Here is a 20,949-nt window from a genome sequence, read left to right as displayed (position 1 = left end):
GACCCTCTATCTGAGATGCAGAGAGGAGAGAATGCAAACAGGAGAGAAAACAGTGGAATATTTTACGTTCTAAAACCCACATACCTACCTTGCTGCTGTTGATCTACAGATTCACCTTGTCGCTATGATGTGGCAGCTGGAGCTGCAATTGCTCTACTTTCTCTCTGGATCTTTCTTCAGTTTCTATGATTCCTGATGATTCCTGAGTTAGGGGTGTGTGTGTGTGTGTGTGTGTGTGTGTGTGTGTGTGTGTGTGTGTGTGTGTATGTGTGGGTTCAGCACCATGGGAAAGGTACCCAGTTTCTACAGGATACTTCACTAGGTGAGAAGCAAACAAGAATTGACACAGGCTTCAGACCAATCTTGTTAGGTGTCTTCTCATACTTTTGTAATCCAGGCTGCACATGTTCTTTTCTGCATGCCTGTGGGCTTGAAGCTGTAGCATTAGATGCAGGGACAGCCATGCAACTACTCGGTGAGCCCCCACAATTTCCTATCAATAAATATATAATGTATATTTGTATATATAATTTTATACATTATAAATGTATACATAAGTAAACATTTATACATTACATATTCACATTCATATATTAAACTATGTAAATGACTTACGTATTTAGTATATAGACCTACTGATAGATAAACCATGTGAGATATAAAGAGAAATTATAAAAATTCAGGAATGTGAATACTCAAATCCTATCTACAGGTCACTGTCTTTTACTCTTCTGAAAGTACCACAAATAAATGTGCACAGAGGCCTAAAGTGAGCATTATGTGAGCCCTAAATCAGATTGAGCTCCAAATCTAAGTGTGCACCATAAGTGAATTAAGATTCAATGCAAGGATTCTCAAGCTTGGTTACATATTAAAATAACTTAAAGATCGTTTTATAAAAGTAAACTTATGCTTGAGTTCCTTCCATGTAAATTTTGATTTGATTGACTTATGTAGAATAGAAGCAACAAACAGGAGTTTTTCTGTAAAGCTCCTATGGGGCTGTCATATGCTGGCCAAGTTGAAATCTGTGCAGGTTATGGGGAGGACCAATTCTACCCAGTTTAGAGGCAGGACAAGGTGCTAACTTTGACTTCTAAATTAGCCCAAGGCCTAATCTTAATCTGCAACTTGCCACCATACAGTAAGAACAGACTAAGTGAAGGAAGTGAGAGCAAATGATTCAATAGGAGGACTCATAATTTTATAAAGGCATCAAAGCCAATCTGCTCACTTTGGACATTTTCAGGTTGGTATATTTTCCAAACAGGAATAGCTAGCTCTCCCAGACCACACTTTGCAAGTTACACAAGAGAAAAACTCACCAAGAGGGAGGCAAGATCTCATTTAGGCTGACATATGAATCAATTTAATTCTTACATTGAAATGTATAACATACACTATGTGTTCACAGAATGTCCTTTCCTTGACAACCCCCAAATGTTGGTGGAGGAATTAGGATGGAGGTGGAGATAGTCAGAGACAACCACACTAGACACAGAGGTTGTACATATAAATTCATAATAATGAAGAAGAAATATTGGCTTGTCTACAGAATCTTTCATTGAAAACAAAGCGGCATCTGGCTCCTGCCAGGCATTGGGTTAGGGGCTTCATCTCTCTGCGTCCTCAGTTCTGGGAGGCCTCAGTGATTTGGCTACAGCCTCAGCCTCCCTCGCTCTGTGACCTGCAGGTATTGGATGATTCGTAGCAAAGACTCCCAGATACCCCTGAAGTGGGGAAATGGAACTCTTAACATTCAGGGATGTGGCAACAGAATTGTCTCCAGAAGAGTGGAAATGCCTGCACCCTGCCCAGCAGAATTTGTATAGAGATGTGATGTTGGAGAACTACAGAAACCTGGTCTCCCCGGGTGTTGCTATCTCTAACCCAGACCTGGTCACCTGTCTGGAGCAAATAAAAGAACCCTACAATGTGAAGATACATAAGATCATAGCCAGACCCCTAGGTAGGTGAGAGTGAATGAAGCAGAGGACACAGGCAAGGGAACCAAAGGTCAAGAAGGAAGCCAGGCCTTAAAATGTGGTTTGGGGCTGGGTGCAATGGCTCACGCCTGTAATCCAAGCACTTTGGGAGGCTGGGGCGAGTGGATCACGAGGTCAAGAGATCAAGACCATCCTGACCAACATGGTGAAACACTGTCTCTACTGAAAATGCAAAAATTAGCTGGGCATGGTGGTGCGCACCTGTAGTCCTAGCTACTCGGGAGGCTGAAGCAGGAGAATCACTTGAACATAGGAGGCGGAGGTTGCAGTGAGCCGAGATCACGCCACTGCACTCCAGCCTGGTGACAGAGCTAGACTCCATCTCAATAAATAAATAAATAAATAAATAAATAAATAAATAAATAAATAAATAAAACAGGTAGTTTGGGAAGCTCTGCTCCAGTGAAAATAATTTCTGAAAAAGCTGCATTTTTTCTCATGTTCACCAATAGGGGCATCTTCTGTCCCATGCTGTTAAATCTTCTAAGAATTCTCTTTTTGCTTTAGTGATCTGCCTTTAAGTTTACAGGGAGAGCTAATGTCCACTTTATTGCTTATAAGGTGCTGCATGATCTGACTACTGTTCCATTGCTTTTGGAGACATTGGAATATTTGTGTTATTGAGGAGCTCTATGTCAAAGTTTTTTTTCAAATATTCTTTTTGTATCGTGTCCAAAATGTGTAACGTGAGTAGTGGACATACTGGGATTTAGTTCAGAAATGCCAGGAACACCAGGGACAGATGTTGCATCTTTTCTGTTTAGTGTTTTTTTAATCCTATGGAGGTTGCAAATGTAATTCTACAAAAATTCTTACTCAGCAATTTTATCAGAACAATAAGCATTTCCTAAATATGAAAAAATGCAATGTTATTTTACTTCAAAATGTTACTGTTTTAGTATAAACTCGTTTGTAATTTAAACTCTATATGTGCAAATTTTGAAATTATAATGTAGTTTTAAGCATGAGTTTCCAACATTTTGGCTTCCCTGGGCCACACTGGAAGAAGAATTGTCTTCAGCCACATATAAAATACACTAACACTAATGATAGCTGATGAGCTCGGATCACCTGAGATCGGGAGTACCAGACCAGCCTGACCAACATGGAGAAACCCTGTCTCTACTGAAAACACAAAATTGGCTGGGCGTGGTGGCGCATTCCTGTAATTCCAGCTACTTGGGAGGCTGAGGCAGGAGAATTGCTTGAATCTGGGAGGCGGAGGTTGCGGTTTGCCGAGATTTCGCCATTGCACTCCAGCCTGGGCAACAAGAGTGAAACTCTGTCTCCAAAAAAAAAAAAAAAAAAAGTTTTGAAAAATTTTTGTCATATCCTCCACCACAGAAGATAAGCAAAAAAGTTCTTGCATTCCAAGGGTTGGACACGACTGGATTACAGTATCTAAGTATCTACTCACCTTGTATATTCCTTATATGCACTGTATCATTAACCAGCATAAATGTGCTATGTCACTAACCAGTGTAGAACATTGCTAAGTGTATATTAAGCTCGCAATTGTTCTCTTATTTGTTAATAGCTATTATAATTTTGTCTTAGTAGTAAGTATTTTGAGATTCTGTCATTGAGATGAATCTCTCTGTAGCTATTTAAAAATGTGTGTCTCACACACACATCTATATAAGTTATATAAATGGGTAGTAAGTTCTCACTTAACGTTGTTGATAGGTTCTTGTAAACTGAGAGAAGCAACATATTGTTTAGGAAAACTAATTTTACCAGAGTTTAATTGATATAAACAAGAGTTATGTTCGAATGGCATATAGCAACATCGTTTCATTTAACAATGCAGTTTTAAAGAACCTAATTGAACATTAAGTGAGGACTTACTGTACATCTGTGTTTGTGTGACATGGATTTTCTGATATATAAAAATTATATAACTTAAAAAAAAGAAAACAAAGCAATGATTCTAATTATGGTGATAAACAGGCCAGGTTAGAGTAGAATTAAGCCAGAGTAGGAAACAGCACGTTATTTTGTCCTTCCTTCCTTTGCCTTCATCTATCTTTATGTGCATTTACCATGGTTATTAGGACAGAAGGATGCAGAAGTCAGCTGATCTCATTTCTAATTATCTGTATATTAAAAGTCTGAAGAAAGATATTTCTGGTAAATGACTGGAATTGAATCAGGACACCAGGTAATTTTTTTGAAAAGATACAATTGGGGGCCGGGCGCGGTGGCTCACGCTTGTAATCCCAGCACTTTGGGAGGCCGAGGCAGGCAGATCACGAGGTCAGGAGATCGAGGCCACGGTGAAACCCCGTCTCTACTAAAAAATACAAAAAATTAGCGGGGCGTGGTGGCGGGCGCCTGTAGTCCCAGCTACTCGGAGAGGCTGAGGCAGGAGAATGGCGTGAACCCGGGAGGCGGAGCTTGCAGTGAGCCGAGATTGCGCCACTGCACTCCAGCCTGGGCGAAAGAGCGAGACTCCGTCTCGAAAAAAAAAAAAGAAAAGATAGAATTAGGGTTCCTACAGGTAAAGGCAGACCCAGGCAGCACTGTGAAGTTTATTCTAAGTGTGTCTAATAGTCTTCTCTCCTACAACCCTCAGACTTTCCCTTTTTCCATTCAACGGCTATCTACCTAGTTTTCCAGATCTACATGTTAAAACATCATCCCTGGAAAAAATAAGGAAAATAATATTACCTAGCTATTTATAAAGCACTTTGCTATAAGTCAGGGACTGAGTTAAGCACATGACATACATTTCTCTACAAAACTTCATAGTGACTTGAGTGAATAGATATGATTACCACAGTTTTTCAGATAGTAAAATTGGGATTCAAGGAGATTAAGTTGGTTGTGAAAAGTCATACAACTAGAATGTAGCAGAGCCAGAATTAGAACTCAGGCTTACTGAATTCCAAAGCACACATTCTCATTCCTTAGGAGACAATGCTTTTCTTTATACCATAACACCTGAAATCCCCTGGCCCTTACCTCTGTTTGCATAATGTCGGTAAAGGACTATCTAAGTATATTCCACTCTCTTGGGAATACTTTTCTCGTTTGATAAATTTTCTACTGCATCTGTATTATTTTACAATATTGGCAGGTGAATATGATAACCTATCCAAACTCTTTAGCGTGAGGATTCATTGATCTAATCCACAGAAAGCATTGATAATAACATACATTGGTTCCTATATGGAACCAATAGAATAAACATTCAGGACCATCAGCTATGCCACAGTGTAAAATGAGATAATATAATTGAAAATGTTCAAAAATATTACTATAAAACTTATTAGATAATGCTAATAAAATCAAGATTGTTTCCTACTTATTTGATAAGTATTCTGGGCAAACAAATGGATATTTTCATGAAACTTTTTAAAAATTATCTTACGTGGGCCGGGCGCGGTGGCTCAAGCCTGTAATCCTAGCACTTTGGGAGGCCAAGGTGGGCGGATCACGAGGTCAGGAGTTCGAGACCATCCTGGCCAACATAGTGAAAGCCTGTCTCTACTAAAAATACAAAAAAATTAGCAGGGCGTGGTGGCGGGCGCCTGTAGTCCCAGCTACTCGGGAGGCTGAGGCAGGAGAATGGTGTGAACCCAGGAGGCGGAGCTTGCAGTGAGCCGAGATGGTGCCACTGCACACCAGCCTGGGGGACAGAGCCAGACTCTGACTCAAAAAAAAAAAAAAAAAAAATTATCTTACGTGAACTAGATTAAAATACAGAAACATAATTGCCAAACAGTAGTGAAATAATCTCTTTTTTTCTTTCTCTTTGTTTCTTTTTCTTTTCTATCTCTCCTCCGCATGAAGGTGTATGCTTTATGAGTGATCTAATTATGAATAAAGGGAAGCGTTGCTAAGCAATTAGATTTTTTATGTAAGTAGGAGCATCATAATTATAATATTCCAGATACTTTTCTGAGGATAGAATAGAAAAATGATTCTGCAAATCTATTTCTTGAATAGAAAACTGATCTCTAGATTTTTCTGTTTGTGTCCTACTCTTGTACAGAGTAGTTTCTGACTTTGTAGATTTTGGGTTAGCTTCTGTAAGGCTGGGTTTCTATGTTTTGAAAGTCCCCTCAACTTGTGCCACCTCTTGTTCAGCCAAATCTAAATCATGCTACCTCTCTTCTAATAGACAAAATCCATACTGATCACTGACTCCTGGAACTTTTCCCAATAAATATACAGATTTTCTGAGCAATACCGTATCTCAGAAATAAGTGGGCACTTGTCAAACAGAGGGCTTTTGTTACAGTTAGCCTATATACAACTGCAATTGAGAACAGAATTCAAATCACTTACCATAAAGCTCCTGGTGACCATTACCATATGTGTAAAGGCATTTGACCAATGAACTTGCCATAAAAGCCCCATGACCTTTGGGTTGGTTTTCCTGCCTGGAACATAAGATGATATCCCCTGGGTGCTTTGCCCTAACTCTACACCAATCTATTGACAACTTAGCTACAGCCTGGGCAAGACACTTGTTCAATGAGTCCCAAATGTATTAGCCACAACGTAAAAAAATGGTAAATTTGTTGACTTCATGTGACCTGCTCATCCGAGCTTCCACTCTGCTTGAAAATGTTCGGGATGGGGAGGGGGGCGCTGGGAGCGGTAGCTCATGCCTGTAATCCCAGCACTTTGGGAGGCTGAGGCGGGTGGATCATGAGGTCAGGAGATCAAGACCATCCTGGCTAACACGGTGAAACCCCGTCTCTACTAAAAATACAAAAAAATTAGCCCGGCTTGGTGGCAGGTGCCTGTAATCTCAGCTACTTGGGAGGCTGAGGCAGGGGAATCGCTTGAACCCAGGGGGCAGAGGTTGCAGGGAACCAAGATTGCACCACTGCACTCCAGCCTGGGCGACAGAGTGAGATTCTGTCTCAAAAAAAAAAAAAAAAAAAAAAGAAAACGCGGGGGGAAAAATAGTCCACTGTCATTCTGTTCCAATTATTTGAGATACTTCACGTTTTTGATAAATTTCTATTCCTTCGTACCTTTTCTCTTATCCACTACTGCTCTCCCAGATCGTGTCTAAGTATGTGCAGAAAAAACGCTTTCAGAACCTCAAATCAAAGAGGAGGGAATTTTTTCCTTTCAGATGTAAGTATTGTCCTATCCTATATTTGTCTTGATATCATTGTCAACCCCTTTTCTTCTGGATGCCAGTCATCCTGATGGCCTTTCTGGCCACAGGTTAAGCACAATGATCTTAAGAAGATAATCTCTTCTCACTAATGGAACTTTGGTATTTTGTGCCAAGACAGTCTCACAATAATACCTAGGGGCATCAGGTACTCATTCAGGCCTAAATTCACTCTCTTTCGATCTACTGTCCAAGCTCTGTCCTGCCACTCGTGGACACAGGTTCAATTCTCACCCACCATAAACTCCCTTGAGTGGCCCACCAGCCACTCATCTTGCCTTCTTTCTGCATTTTTCTCCCAGCTGTAGGACACCTGGACATTCCTTGATATATTTCACATTCATAGGAGCCAATGTGGCTTAAACATTCAAATATGAGTTTTTTCTCTGCCTAATCCCATGGTCTATGGTTAGTTGCCATGTGGTTCAGACCAAGGCATGTCAAAAAATACTCTGCTCATGGCTTTACTTTAACCCTACTGAAGATAACTTATGTACTGAAGGGATCATCAGGACTCATTTCATCACATTCAGTTGTCTTTTTCATTGTTTGTTTTGTTTTTGTTTGTTTGTTTGAGACAGAGTCTCTCTCTGTTGCTCAGGTTGAACTGCAGTGGTGCCATCTCGGCTCACTGCAACCTCTGCCTCCCAGGTTCAAGTGATTCTCGTACCTCAGCCTCCTGCATAGCTGGAATTACAGGTGTGTCACCACAACGGGTTAATATTTGTATTTTTAGTGGACATGGGGTTTCGCCATATTGGGCAGGCTGGTCTTGAACTCTTGGCCTCAGGCAATCTGCCGACCTTGGCCTCCCAAAGTGCTGGTGTTACAGGGATGAGGCATGGCACTTGGCCCCTTTCAGTTGTCTTTTGATACTCTGAGAATGGAAGATCCAATTTTCTGTTAGTTGTGGTTTATAACCTGGGTATGTAGAATTAACACTCATCATGAGTGGATTTTGATATGTAAAATGGAAGTTTAATACATTGAGGAAATGTACTTTCTCTTCTCAGGATTTCAAGGATTTCAGGTCTGTTTCATTGCTTTGGAAACTCAGAGACATTCAATGGCCTCTTTATTCCAAGTCAGACCCTGTTTCTCTTTCACTGACCAACAAGCTCCAGTAAGCCCTAGGATAGAAATCTTTCAATGCAATGTAATTTAAGTGAGAAATGAGAAAAAAAAAAAGTAACAGTTACAACACATATCCTCATCATATCTGTCCTTCAACTTTGTAGTAAATTTATCTTCTCAAATGAAAACCTGATATTAAAGTACAGAATTCTTCTTTGGATAATTCTACCAAAATATTTTACACGTTTGGGTGTATAAGGACAAACTGGAGAGATCAAGTCCACCATTTGGCCTGAAACCTGTCCATCTTTGATGGTGGGATCTTTCTACCAAACTGAGAGTCTCACCACGACTGTGGGAGTTAATACACCTGGCTGCGCTTGTGAAGGCCAGCAAGGACTTCCCTTCTCTAACTTCTGACACTTTTTCTGTCCTTGCTCCAAGCACAGATTAAATAATATATGATAAATAAAACTTCTACTGAATGCTATCAGATTGCATTTAACTGTGAAAGTAACTTTAATAATTTAATTCAGGAACCAAAATGAGCACAAGTTTCATTTATTGCAAAGACCACAGATGCCTCTTATGTCAGTGTCAGTCATTGCATACTTTTTCAAAACATTTTTCAAATTCTCATATAGTATTCTAATGATTTATTTCATTATAATGCCACTTATTTTATTACCTCAATACCAACTTCTCTTCCTCTCTCTTGCACCAAACTTTCTGGAGGAGAAAGCCAATATTTCAAAAGAAAAAGGAGATAGGTCTGTGTTTATTTGGAGATTTCAAAATTGTTGCTCTTACATTAAATACATTCATTTATTAAAAACCCTGTCTATTTAACAATGTGAACAATAAAAATTGATATTTCTTATGAAATTATAACATTGCCTAATTACTTCTGGAAATGTGACTGGAAGGATATATAATCGTCAGGATATAAGGAAGCTTAAGAAATTATCATTACCCATTAATAATTCAGATAATTGTGGAAAAAAATTTCCATACAAATTCAAAAAGTTTATGCTAATTACCAAAATTATAGGCACTGTCATAAGACAATTAGGTAGGCAGGAAGGTACTTAGTGGGAATTATTGAAGAAGAAGATGAGGAAAATAAATCTATCTGTCTAGGTATCTATCTATTTTCTATCTATTTATCACCTATCTATATCTCGAGGGTTAAGAAATATCCACATTTGCTCTAAACAAAAACATTGTGGAGTGTCTCAAAATTTTGACAGGCTTAGTAATTTGTATAACATAATAATTAGATGGGTAAACAAGTATTAGATATAGGATTCCCTTATTCTTTTGCTATTTCCTGGCTGTTTCTAAAAGGGAATAGACATAAGTTAATGAAACTATCTTTTCCTAGTAGGTAGAAAATGGCAATTCGTTTTATATTATATGGGGTTGTGCTTTGTCTTACTACAATATTCACTATCAATCACAATTTATTTAATGTTATCCACATAATTTTGTTTTCTTTTAACCTATGTTGTGTTAGAATCCAAAATACCTTTGAGATTAAATTTTTAGGCAACTTATTAATCTGTAACAGGTAAAGGCAAATGAGATCATCCCTGTGGAAATGCAAATGAAACTTCAGCAAAGTTTGCTCCATTTTAATGTGCGTTCAGAAATCACTTCCACTTATTTGCATATTTGCATATTAATTTACTTTGTCTTGGCTTTTCCAGCAGAGCACAGCATATTTTCATCATCTCTTTTCTATTATACTAATGTTTGTGCTAAGCTCACTTGGTTGCTATCCAACCATTTTAGGAGAATTCATTATTTTCCAGAATTACCATACCCTCATTGTTGGCTAGAGGTGATTAATTACTGATTGCGTACTTACTTTATCAGGGAATACATGAAAGAGATAAAATAAAATGCTTGAGTTTGTTTTCTTGTTCATTTTTATTTTAAGAAAATTACTATTAAATTTTTATTAACTATCATTTAAATTAATTCAATGTTAACCGCAAACCATAGATTTAAAATATCAACATAGTTTAATACAAAGCAACTATGTACATATCTAACTTAAGAATTTTTCAGTGGCACTACAAAATGGAGTGCTTAATAAGTAGTGCTTGGGACTATAAAATAAAATATATAATAAACCTGCCACACTTGTGAATTGATTATTTTAAATTATAATTGAACAAATAAAATTAATCTTAGAGTTTTAAGAGGACATTTTCTCTCATAGGATCACAGCTCCTGTCAGCCTGAAGTAGTCTACTTTGTTATGATAAAACAGTGTAGTGTTTTCTGAGCAGGTTACTCCCAAACAATCTTGTATTCGAATTCTTTTTACATCTTCAAATAGAACAAAGGACAATGCAACCAAATAAGTTGTACTGCCCTTTGTTCAAGTACAAATGTACAGATCAAATAAATGTCTATTATATGCTATGCAGAAGGCTAGGGAATGAGAAAATATCAGGGCCTTCACATTGTGAATGTTACTCAGGTCTGCTCACTTGGTTTCAACAAAGTTCTGCAGAGAATAATATATGCATAAATGTCTCACCACAAACTAAATAATTAATAATTTTTAGTTTCCTTGGAAAACGGGATAGGAGCTACTAGAATTATTGTTCTAGGTTTTGCCATAAACTTGCTATTATGTAGTGTTACTCACTACATCTCAAATTTAGTGTTTAAATTTATATAGAAACGATTTCATCTATATAATTCCAGTTATTTATCTTGTTAAGCTCTGAAGCCTCCTCAATTGAAGGATAAACATTTGGACAAGAAATAGTTTGTAAATAGGACCTATGTTGGCATTGTAAATTGCTGAGATGAAAGTTTTGGGCAATATTCAACCTCTGGAATTTTATATGTCTTAGCAACTCTGAAATTCATTTGACATTCACTAAATTAAACATGATTTCATGTTCTACCAGAAGAAATTCTCTTAAATAGTCCTGTACCTGAAGCACATTAAAGATTGAAAGTTCAACTAAACAAACATCTACATACCGGGGTTGCCTTAAGGAATGCATCAACTCAAGGTGTGATAAGGGCTGAAATTATTTTTAAAAGTCTTAAATAAGAAATCATTGAGGCTGGGCACGGTGGCTCACGCTTGTAATCCCAGCACTTTGGGAGGCCGAGGCGGGCGGATCACAAGGTCAGGAGATCGAGACCACGGTGAAACCCCGTCTTTACTAAAAATACAAAAAATTAGCCGGGCGTGGTGGCGGGCGCCTGTAGTCCCAGCTACTCGGAGAGGCTGAGGCAGGAGAATGGCGTGAACCCGGGAGGCGGAGCTTGCAGTGAGCCGAGATTGCGCCACTGCACTCCAGCCTGGGCGACAGAGCGAGACTCCGTCTCAAAAAAAAAGAAATCATTGAAACATTTAAAAATACTTTTATTATTTTGGAGATACTGATAAAATGTATTTTCTTAATGGCTTCTTCTCCTTACCAAATTTCGTTTTTTAAATATCATAAATTAGAGAGATTATTCCTTAATTTTGAGACTGAGATTAATAAACTCAAGTACAGCATCACAACATATTCCCTGGTACTCTTAGAAAGCAATTCCCAAACTGAGATTCTCCTAACTGGCCCTTTGTCATAATTCGTTATTTTATATGAATTTGAATTTCTTCTCCTTTGGGCATAAACTAAATCAGCACAGTCTTACAGTAAAATCTTTAGAAATATAACTTTCATAATAGGCTTATAATAAGGAAACAGATGTCACACTGATTTTCCCTAGAGTATTTCTATTAAAGCTAATGGCTTTTAAAGTTTGCTTGAAAGTTTTAGCTTTTTTATAACGTGTAATGTGCTTGGAGCATGACACAATAGCCAAAGACTCAGGATCTCCTTTGTAAAAGAAGAATAACAGCCCTATAGTTCCTAGGTCCATTCTAGTAAAATGAAGTGCCTTCTTTATTTCCTCACTTGTGATAATTCCCATGGATGTTAAGTGGTGATGATAGTTAGCTATAATAAAGATTATGTTTCCAGATCCTTTTCATGGAGGGAATTATGAATTGAGAATTGAATTTAAAAAGCTGGCACTTCACAGGACCAGTGATAATCAAAGATGATGTTCATTTCAGATCATCATCCAAAGAAGACAAAGGTGGACAACAATAACAAAAGAAGACCTCCTTAGTTCAATACGTCATTCTCATATAATTACTAAAACATGAGTTCCAGCCTAGGATTTAACGATTACTAGGTACGTAATAACAATCATGTCATTTAATCTTTAATCTTCAAATTTTTCATCCACTGTGACGATGGAGATAATGCATGAATTACCTAACAGTATATCGCCAAGAGTAATCATCTAAAACACTTAATTTTTATTATTCAAGGCTAAAATTCATATTAAACTAGTTTTTCATAACCCACATTTTCAAGGTGCACGTAGATTATGCAGAAGTGAATAACACAGGAGTGAATTGCTTTATGCTCAAGAAAGCACTTATGTTTTACTTCTTGTAAAACTTTTATAAATGAAGTAAACCCTACCTACCAAATTATAATAGTGATCCCCAATGGACTATGAAATAAATGCCTTCTTTTATCTCCTGTTGTTGTTATAAGAATTAAGTTGCTATATATATATATATGCTTCATCACCTACTACAATGTAGGTTTATATTGGTACTTTTTTTTTTCAGTCATAAACCTTTTGCTATCTGCTTTGTAGAAAATTTAAAATTTGGGCTGGGTACAGTGGCTCACACTTGTAGTCCCAGCACTTTGGGAGGCCAAGGTGGGAGCGTCACTTGAAACCAGGAGTTGGAAACCAGCCTGAGCAACATAGTGAAACTCCTTCTCTATAGAATAAAAAATAATAATGAAAAATTAGGACTGGCTTGGCTCACACCTGTAATCCCAACACTTTGGGAGGCTGAGGCACACAGATCGTTTGAGCCCAGGAGTTCAAGACTGGCCTGGGCAACATGGTGAAACCCCATACCTACAAAAAAATACAAAAATTAGCTGAGTGTGGTAGTGTACACTTGTAGACCCAACTGAAGACTATTTTGGAAGGCTGAGGTGGGAGGATTGCTTGGGCCCAGGAGGTTGAGGCTGCAGTGAGCCATGATCGTGTCACTGTACTCCACCCTGGGTAACGAAGAAAGACCCTGTCTCAAAACAATAAAATAAAATAGAATAAAATATAAAAATACATTAACTGGGCATGGTGGCATGTGTCTGTAATCTCAGCTACTTGGGATGCTGAGGTGGGAGGATTGCTTGAGTCCAAGGAGGTCAAAGCTGCAGTGAGCCGTGATCGCACCACTGCATTCCAGCCTAGGTGACAGAACAAGACCCTGTCGAAAAAAACAAAAAAACAAAAAACTAACCCTCTCAAGTCTTACTCAAATGCCACAATTTCTATTAAGTCCTTTGCAATTTCTAGACTCAAAGTATTTTTGCTGCCTTTGAACTCTTACTAAATTTACACACCCTAACATTCATTTTGGCATTTTAGTTACATAATCATATATTGTCCTCAGAATCTAATCTCTGATCTTAAGACAAGGACGCAACATTTGAAATATACTACACGCACAACAAAAAACTTGTTAACTATATTTTATATCAATATGGGTAGTCAACTGCTGCATTATATTGCATGACAGCGGCTACAATAATGGCACATGATTTACTATTAAATCATAACTTAAATGCTAGCTTCTGAAAAATTGAATAGAAAGAAAAGAGAAGTGATTTAATGTGAAGATTATAATTTATCAAAAAAAATTAAGTAGATTTTATTTTATTTGTCAAAATTGACCGGTTAGCAGTAGCTGCCAAGACAGAAAAGTCTTTGAGAAGGTCTTCTTGGGTTGACTCGACAGCAGAGAGAACAATAATAAGTTGAGGTAGCTCTGACTTGGTTATTTTTAGAGGGGAGTAGCAGTGTGTTATGCCTCTTATGAGACAGAATAAAAATCTCATAGTGACATCACAGCTGGCTCATGAAGGAGTTACCTTCTTTTAATATCCTGACTCCATAGATGCCAGAAATTATATAATCTATTTTATGTTATGCTAGGAAAATATATTCACATAGAATGAAAGTTGGTTTCCTTTCATTTTGAGGAATATGCTGGTGTTCATTGCAAAAGTCTATATTTAAATAATTCAGAAGAATTAAAACATGATTTTTAAATTTCTTATTGCTTGCAAACTTAAATACTTTTTAAAAAAATTAGTGTTTATGTAATGCAAATCACTAAGAAGCCGTTGATGCTTCTTAGTGATTTGATAAGCTTCTCAAAACGGTACTTGAGGAGCATGTGACAAAATGGCAGGCATATTAACTGATACCTTGTGCCATTCGAATACTAAGCATGCAGTAAGTTTTCACATTCTATTGTAATGCATCATAGTGACCAGTTTTAGTAATAAATAATTGAGTTTGTCACATTTAATGATTAATTTTACTTCTCTTGGCAAAGTTTATAGTAAAATTGGGATTTGCACTACTTGAACTCTGAGGACTCTTTCTGTGCTAATATTCTGTGACTCTCTATGTTACGACAAAAAGTACATTAAAATAGAACAGTTCAGTTGATAATACTATATCAATTAATGGTCTGATCAAACAATATCTACCTCAGTAGAAGTACCAACAACAACAATAAATAAAGCATACTATTGTTACATGGGAGAAGCTACATGTATACAATTTCTTTAAGGATACATAATTGGTACAAAAATAATAATTTGTAAGTTTACTCTTCCTCTCTAAATCTGTATGGGCACATTTTTGGATAAGTAGGATTGTATAGGGGAGAGTTGTTGAAAAATATACTCAAGTGGTAGGAAAGAAGTTTTAGTATGACTGTGACTATCTCACGTTCACTTTCCCTTGTATCACACATACATAGCATAGTGTCTTCTCCCTGGTAGGTATTCACTAAATATGTATTGGACAAATAATTCTAGAAGGGATAAATACATGCTCCTAACAACTTTGCCTAGTCATTATTCAGAAATGAACTTATCCAGCCATCAAAATAGGGAAAAGCTAAGCAACTATGATTAATATCAAGGTAGTATTGAATTTTGTCACACGAGGAAATAAATAAAACTCACACTGCTTGATCATGGTATCAATCAAAAAGGCAGACAGAATTATGATATACCTTCTGAAAGTTCTGTTTAGCATTTTTTAAATGCTCCTTTATTTAGAAAACGGAATCTGTAACAGGAAATTTGTGGAAGGGATATGGCGTAAAAGCTCAATGTTAACTATTTTTTTCTAAATAATAAAGTATCATAATTTTTACATAGGAACATTTTAATTAAAAGAACAGTTTAATAAGTGGAGAGTTGTAATTAATCAAAAGGCTGGGTTAACTGAGACTTTACTTCGAAATCATTTTTATTGTTTAGCAATCCATATATAATATTCAGTCTACTTTCTTGCTTTAGAAAGGTCATTATACAAGGTGCATAAAACCAGGCTCTGTTTTAGAATGTGCCATTCTCTCTAGATATATGGATTTCTAATATTGAGTACTAATTAGTTTCCTGCTGATTTGTATTTATTTGCTATATGTGTCATTGCATTTTGAAATTATCCACATTCAAAAGATTCAAGGGACTAAGAACTATAATATTACTTTCTAGATTCTCTGTAATGATTGTTACTAAACAAATATTTGATAAAGGCTTAATATGCTACAAGGTTGTATTTAAAGGAATCCTTGCCCGTATCTCTTTAAGAGTCTGTAGTGTAGTCATAAAAATACGGTGTTCTCTGAATTCTTAAGTGACAATGCATGTTATGTATAGAGGTGATACTTTAAATATTAGAAAAAGTAATGTGAAGGGCAATGACAACAACATTAGAAAGGTCACTGATATGATTTGGCTTTGTGTCCCCATCCAAATCTCATCTTGAACTGTAATTCCATAATGTCCATGTGTCATGGGAGGGGCCCAGTGGGAGGTAATTGAATCTTGGGGGTGGTTTCCCCCATGCTGTTCTCGTGACAGTGAGTGAGTTCTCACAAGACCTGATGGTTTTATAAGCATCTGGCATTTCCCTTGCTGGCACCCATTCTCTCTCCTGTCACCCTGTGAAGAGGTGCCTTCCACTATAATTGAAGATTCCTGAGACCTCCCCAGCCATGCTGAACTGTGAGTCAGTTAAATTTTTTTTCTTTATAAATGACCTAGTCTCAGGTATTTATTCATAGCAGTTTGAGAATGAACTACTGTAGTAAATTGGCTCTGGGTAGTAGGGGTGCTGCTGTGAAGATACCCAAAAATGTGGAAGCAACTTTGGAACTGGGTAATGGGCAGAGGTTGGAACAGTTTGGATGGCTCAGAAGAAGACAGGAAGAGTGTGGGAAAGTTTAGAATTTCTTAGAGACTTGTTAAATTGTTTTGACCAAAATGCTGATAGTGATATGGACAATGAAGTCCAGGCTGAGGTAGTCTCAGGTGGAGATGAGAAACTTGTTGGGAACTGGAATAAAGATGACTCTTGCTATGTTTTAGCAAAGAGACTAGTGGCATTTTGTCTCTGCCCTAGAGATCTGTGGAACTTTGAGAGAGATGATTTAGGGTATCTAATTTGACTTGGGTGCTGTTAAAAGCATTCAGTTTTATGTATTCACAAATATATGGTTTGGAATTGGAACTTATGTTTACAAGGGAAGCAGAGCATGAAAGTTCAGAAAATTTGAAGCTTAATTATGTGATAGAAAAGAAATACCCATATTCTGAGGAGAAATTCAAGTCAGCTGCAGAAATCTGCATAAGTAACAAGGAGCTAAATGTTTATCACCAAGACAATGGGGAAAATGTCTCCAGGGGATGTTAGAGGTCTTTCACAGCAGCCTCTCCTATTACAGGCCCAGAGGCCTAGGAGGTAAAACTGGCTTCATGGGCTAGGCCCAGGGCCTTGCTGCTTTGTGCAGTCTCAGGAGTTGGTGCTCTGCATCCCAGCCATGGCTAAAAGGAGCCAAGGTACAGCTCGAGCCGTGGCTTCAGAGGGTGCAAGCCCCAAGGCTTGGCCATTTCCGCATGATATTGAGCCTGTGGGTGCACAGAATTCAAAAATAGAGGTTTGTAAACCTTTGCCTAGATGTTAGAAGACGTTTGGAAATGTGTTCACCTAGATTTTGGAGGATTCATCGAAATGCCTGGATGTCCAGGCAGAAGTTTGCTGTAGGGACAGAGTCCTCATGGAGAACTTCTGTTAGGGCAGTGTGGAAGGGAAGTGTGGGGTTGGAGCCCCCACATAGAGTCTCCACTGGCGTGCTGCCTGAAGGAGCTGTGGGAAGAGGGCCACTGTCCTCCAGACCCCAGAATGGTAGATCCACTGACAGCTTGCACTGTGCACCTGGAAAAGCCTCAGACACTCAACGCCAGCCTGTGAAAGCAGCTGGGAGTGGGGCTGTACCCTGCGAAGTCACAGGGGCAGAGCTCCCTAAGGCTGTGGGAGCCCACTCCTTGCATTAGTGTGACCCAGATGTGAGGCATGGAGTCAAAGGAGATCATTTTGGAGCTTTAATATTTAAATGCCCAACTGGATTTTGGACTTACATGAGGCCTTTAGTCCCTTCATTTTGGCCAATTTAGAAGTACATTGATTCTCTCAACTTGGTTCAGTCCCTCTCAATCCTATATGCTGACTTTGTATCTGAGGAGAAACTTAAAAATTTATTCCATCAATTTTTACTTAATATAATGTTTTATCAATAAAAGGAAGTGTTGGCTTATTAGTGTTCAAGCACTGCAACTGTCTACTTAATGTAACAAAATGCCACACATATCTTCAAATATATCTAAACCTGTCTCAATCACAACTTAGAAATTATCATGTACTTTCAGGCTTTCATGCCTTGCTTGCCTCTGGGTGTTCCTGTTGCCTGGAATGATCTTTCCTATCACTCTTATTGCAACTCTACTCATTCTTTAGGGCTCAGGTCCAGTAAACTTGTTTATGAAGAGGACTATGATTTCTCATTAACTTTTCTATATTGGCACTTCAAAAGTTTCTATACAGTACATTTCTATACAGTACTTATTCTACTTTTTCCCACAACCAAGCAAGGGGTACTGATATAAGTCCAGACCAAGATAATGTGTCAGGACAGCCCCTCTGCTTCAGGGTAGAGAGATCACATCCAGGAAAATATCTTATCAAAAGTTGGGGTGTTAACTGTTTATAAGCTTCTCTGACCATTAAAAAATATAAAATCCCAGCACTTTGGGAGGCCGAGGCAGGCGGATCACGAGGTCAAGAGATCAAGAGAATCCTGGCCAACATGGTGAAACCCTGTCTCTCTTAAAAATACAAAAATCAGCTGGGCATGGTGGCAGGCCCCTGTAGTCCTAGTTACTCAATAGGCTAAGGCAGGAGAATTGCTTGAACCTGGGAGGTGGAGGTTGCAGTGAGCAGAGATCACGACACTACACTCCAGCAACAGAGTGAGACTCTGTCTCAAAAATAAATAATAAATAAATAAAATAAGTATATAAATATTGGCAGCACAGCACATTTATAGGTAGCTGAACATTATAAATCTCCTTTTTCCCAATCTTATTAGCGACTAAGCAACAATGAAAACAATTCTTATTCCGAAATCCAGCAAATAGGCAAGTGGGTTCACTAAAAATCCTGCCACTTGTTATCATAGGGAATATGTAATTACCCATTCAAGATAATACACAGCTTAAAGTGCTTATTCCAAGAAAACCCAGCATTCTGATGGGAATAGCAAGTTTTGTTTGTGTGTGTCCTCCAAGACTGAAGAGCTAATGTGACTGCCTAGTGGTCAAAAGTTATTGTGCCTGCAAAATTATTACACCTGTTATGAAAAGTGGAGGGATCCTTACTATGTTTCAAAGCGAACACACTAATTGGGCATTATTTACCTCACACAAGAAATATCATTTTGATGTTAATAATTAATTAACAAAACTACTTGGATATTTAGATAAAGAAAGATGAATATGATTTCTGGAATGTTATTACCTGATCTTATCACTCTGAGTGTAAACCAATCATAAAGCTAAGTACTTCAAGACACATATTATGTTACACTACATATATAAAATATTTTTAAAGTATGCATGTTATCACACATAAAATATAACACTATTCAAAATATGTCCTATCAGAGGGGCGGGTTAGTCCTGGTATGAAATATAAAGAAGTAAATCTGGACAATGCCAGGAAAGAAAGGGAAAGGATTCTAAGGTGAGGTGATGAAAAACAAATAAACAAACAAAAAAGAAAAGGAAAAGAAAGAACAGAATGAAAAGGAAAGAAGAAAGAAAGAGAAGAGTACAAAACAGAAGGGAAGGGTGGAGTAATTTCTTGGTAAAAAGACAGTAGGTGAAGAAATATTTGCTGGCACACAACACCATTCATGTGAAGTCCACTTGTGAAAGGTGGCCTTCATTCACCCCTACCTGATACAGACAATTGTTCACAAATATATTTTCTCTCCAGATTTGATTTTAAATGTGTTGAAAGCCTGGGCTGCTTTGCTAACACTGCATTTTCTTTTCCCAGCACCCATTATAATGCCTTGCATATTTTAAGTATTTAGCAAATGATTGTTTATGCAAATAAAAATACATTATTTTTCTCAAACACACCATGAGAATAGTCACAGTTTGCCTATGGAGAATTCCTAGAGTTACATGTGGAACTCCCATGGAAGCACCCAGAAAATTATTTATTGATATAACCATTTAATTCAACATTGCAAGAGGAAATAATAATATTGTTCCTAGAAATACACCCCTAAGATGCAAACATTTGAAATTCTACTTGGGCATTTAGCTAGGGTTTTTGAGAGAGTAAACAATAGCATAAATATACAGAGAGCTTATAAATAAGTTTCAGAAATATCAGTAACATGCAAAATAGTTACGTAAAACTGAATAAACTAACCACCAGGTACAAACTTTGAGTGTTAGCCAGGTTTGCTTCAATTAAAATTATTAAATCATTAAACTCAACCTCCCCCAACACACACATAATCATGGTAGTAGCAGAAGAAGATCTAGGTAGTATATGGCATGAGATGGATCTATTCATTACAGGAACATATTAAGAAGAAAGGATAAGAAATTAAAAAAAAAATGCTGTATTTCAGGGAATTGGAACTGACCTAAACCAGTTTGGCCATACAAAATTATAAGGGATTTTTTTGGTAGACTTTTGGAGCCACTGAATACTTCAAGATAAATTGTAGTTAGTTAATCCACCACACTCTAATCCTTCTAAGGTAATAAAATCTAATATCAAACTACAATATATCCCTCACATTTATTAGAGAAATAATTATTTGTAAAACTTCCCAACACAATTATATAACATGCCCTCTAAATTATATGACACACCAGCTTTCTGTCTTGTAAATATTCTGATGTGGCATTAAACATTTATTAAAATAAAACACAACACTATTATAGAGATAGGATTAAATATGCTAATACTATGGAAAACGTAGACAATCTAAAACTTCCAAATCCGAGCAGATACACGGCCATTTCACTACAGCACATCCAACTCAGTCTAGCAGAGTATCTCTAAACTATTCTTGCTCATCTACATGTCTTGAAAGACATTCATTTCACTAAAGAGGGATTATATATGTCACCCACAATAGTTATAAACGTGTCTACTTTCACCAATGAAAATCCATTTTAATATTTGGCAAAGATCTGGTTTAGATAAGAATTAGGTCTA

General features: G+C 37.4%; 1 protein-coding gene across 1 annotated transcript; it reads left to right on the top strand.

Annotated features, from left to right (window-relative positions):
- The first annotated feature begins 1,743 nt into the window (after positions 1-1,743).
- LOC116483091 (zinc finger protein 141-like) lies at positions 1,744-2,527 on the top strand. The gene is made up of 2 exons (XM_032176810.2): positions 1,744-1,969; positions 2,514-2,527. The coding sequence occupies exons 1-2, from the start codon at positions 1,744-1,746 to the stop codon at positions 2,525-2,527; spliced, it is 240 nt and encodes a 79-aa protein (XP_032032701.1).
- The last annotated feature ends 18,422 nt before the right edge of the window (positions 2,528-20,949 follow it).

This window comes from Hylobates moloch, unplaced genomic scaffold, assembly GCF_009828535.3.
Source record: "Hylobates moloch isolate HMO894 unplaced genomic scaffold, HMol_V3 SCAFFOLD_15, whole genome shotgun sequence".
In the NCBI taxonomy this organism is placed as follows: domain Eukaryota; kingdom Metazoa; phylum Chordata; class Mammalia; order Primates; family Hylobatidae; genus Hylobates; species Hylobates moloch.
This window is presented reverse-complemented; position numbering and strand designations above follow the sequence as displayed.

Coding starts and splice junctions, on each gene's coding strand:
- LOC116483091 (XM_032176810.2), top strand. CDS start 1,744: ATGGAACTCTTAACATTCAGGGATGTGGCAACAGAATTGTCTCCAGAA.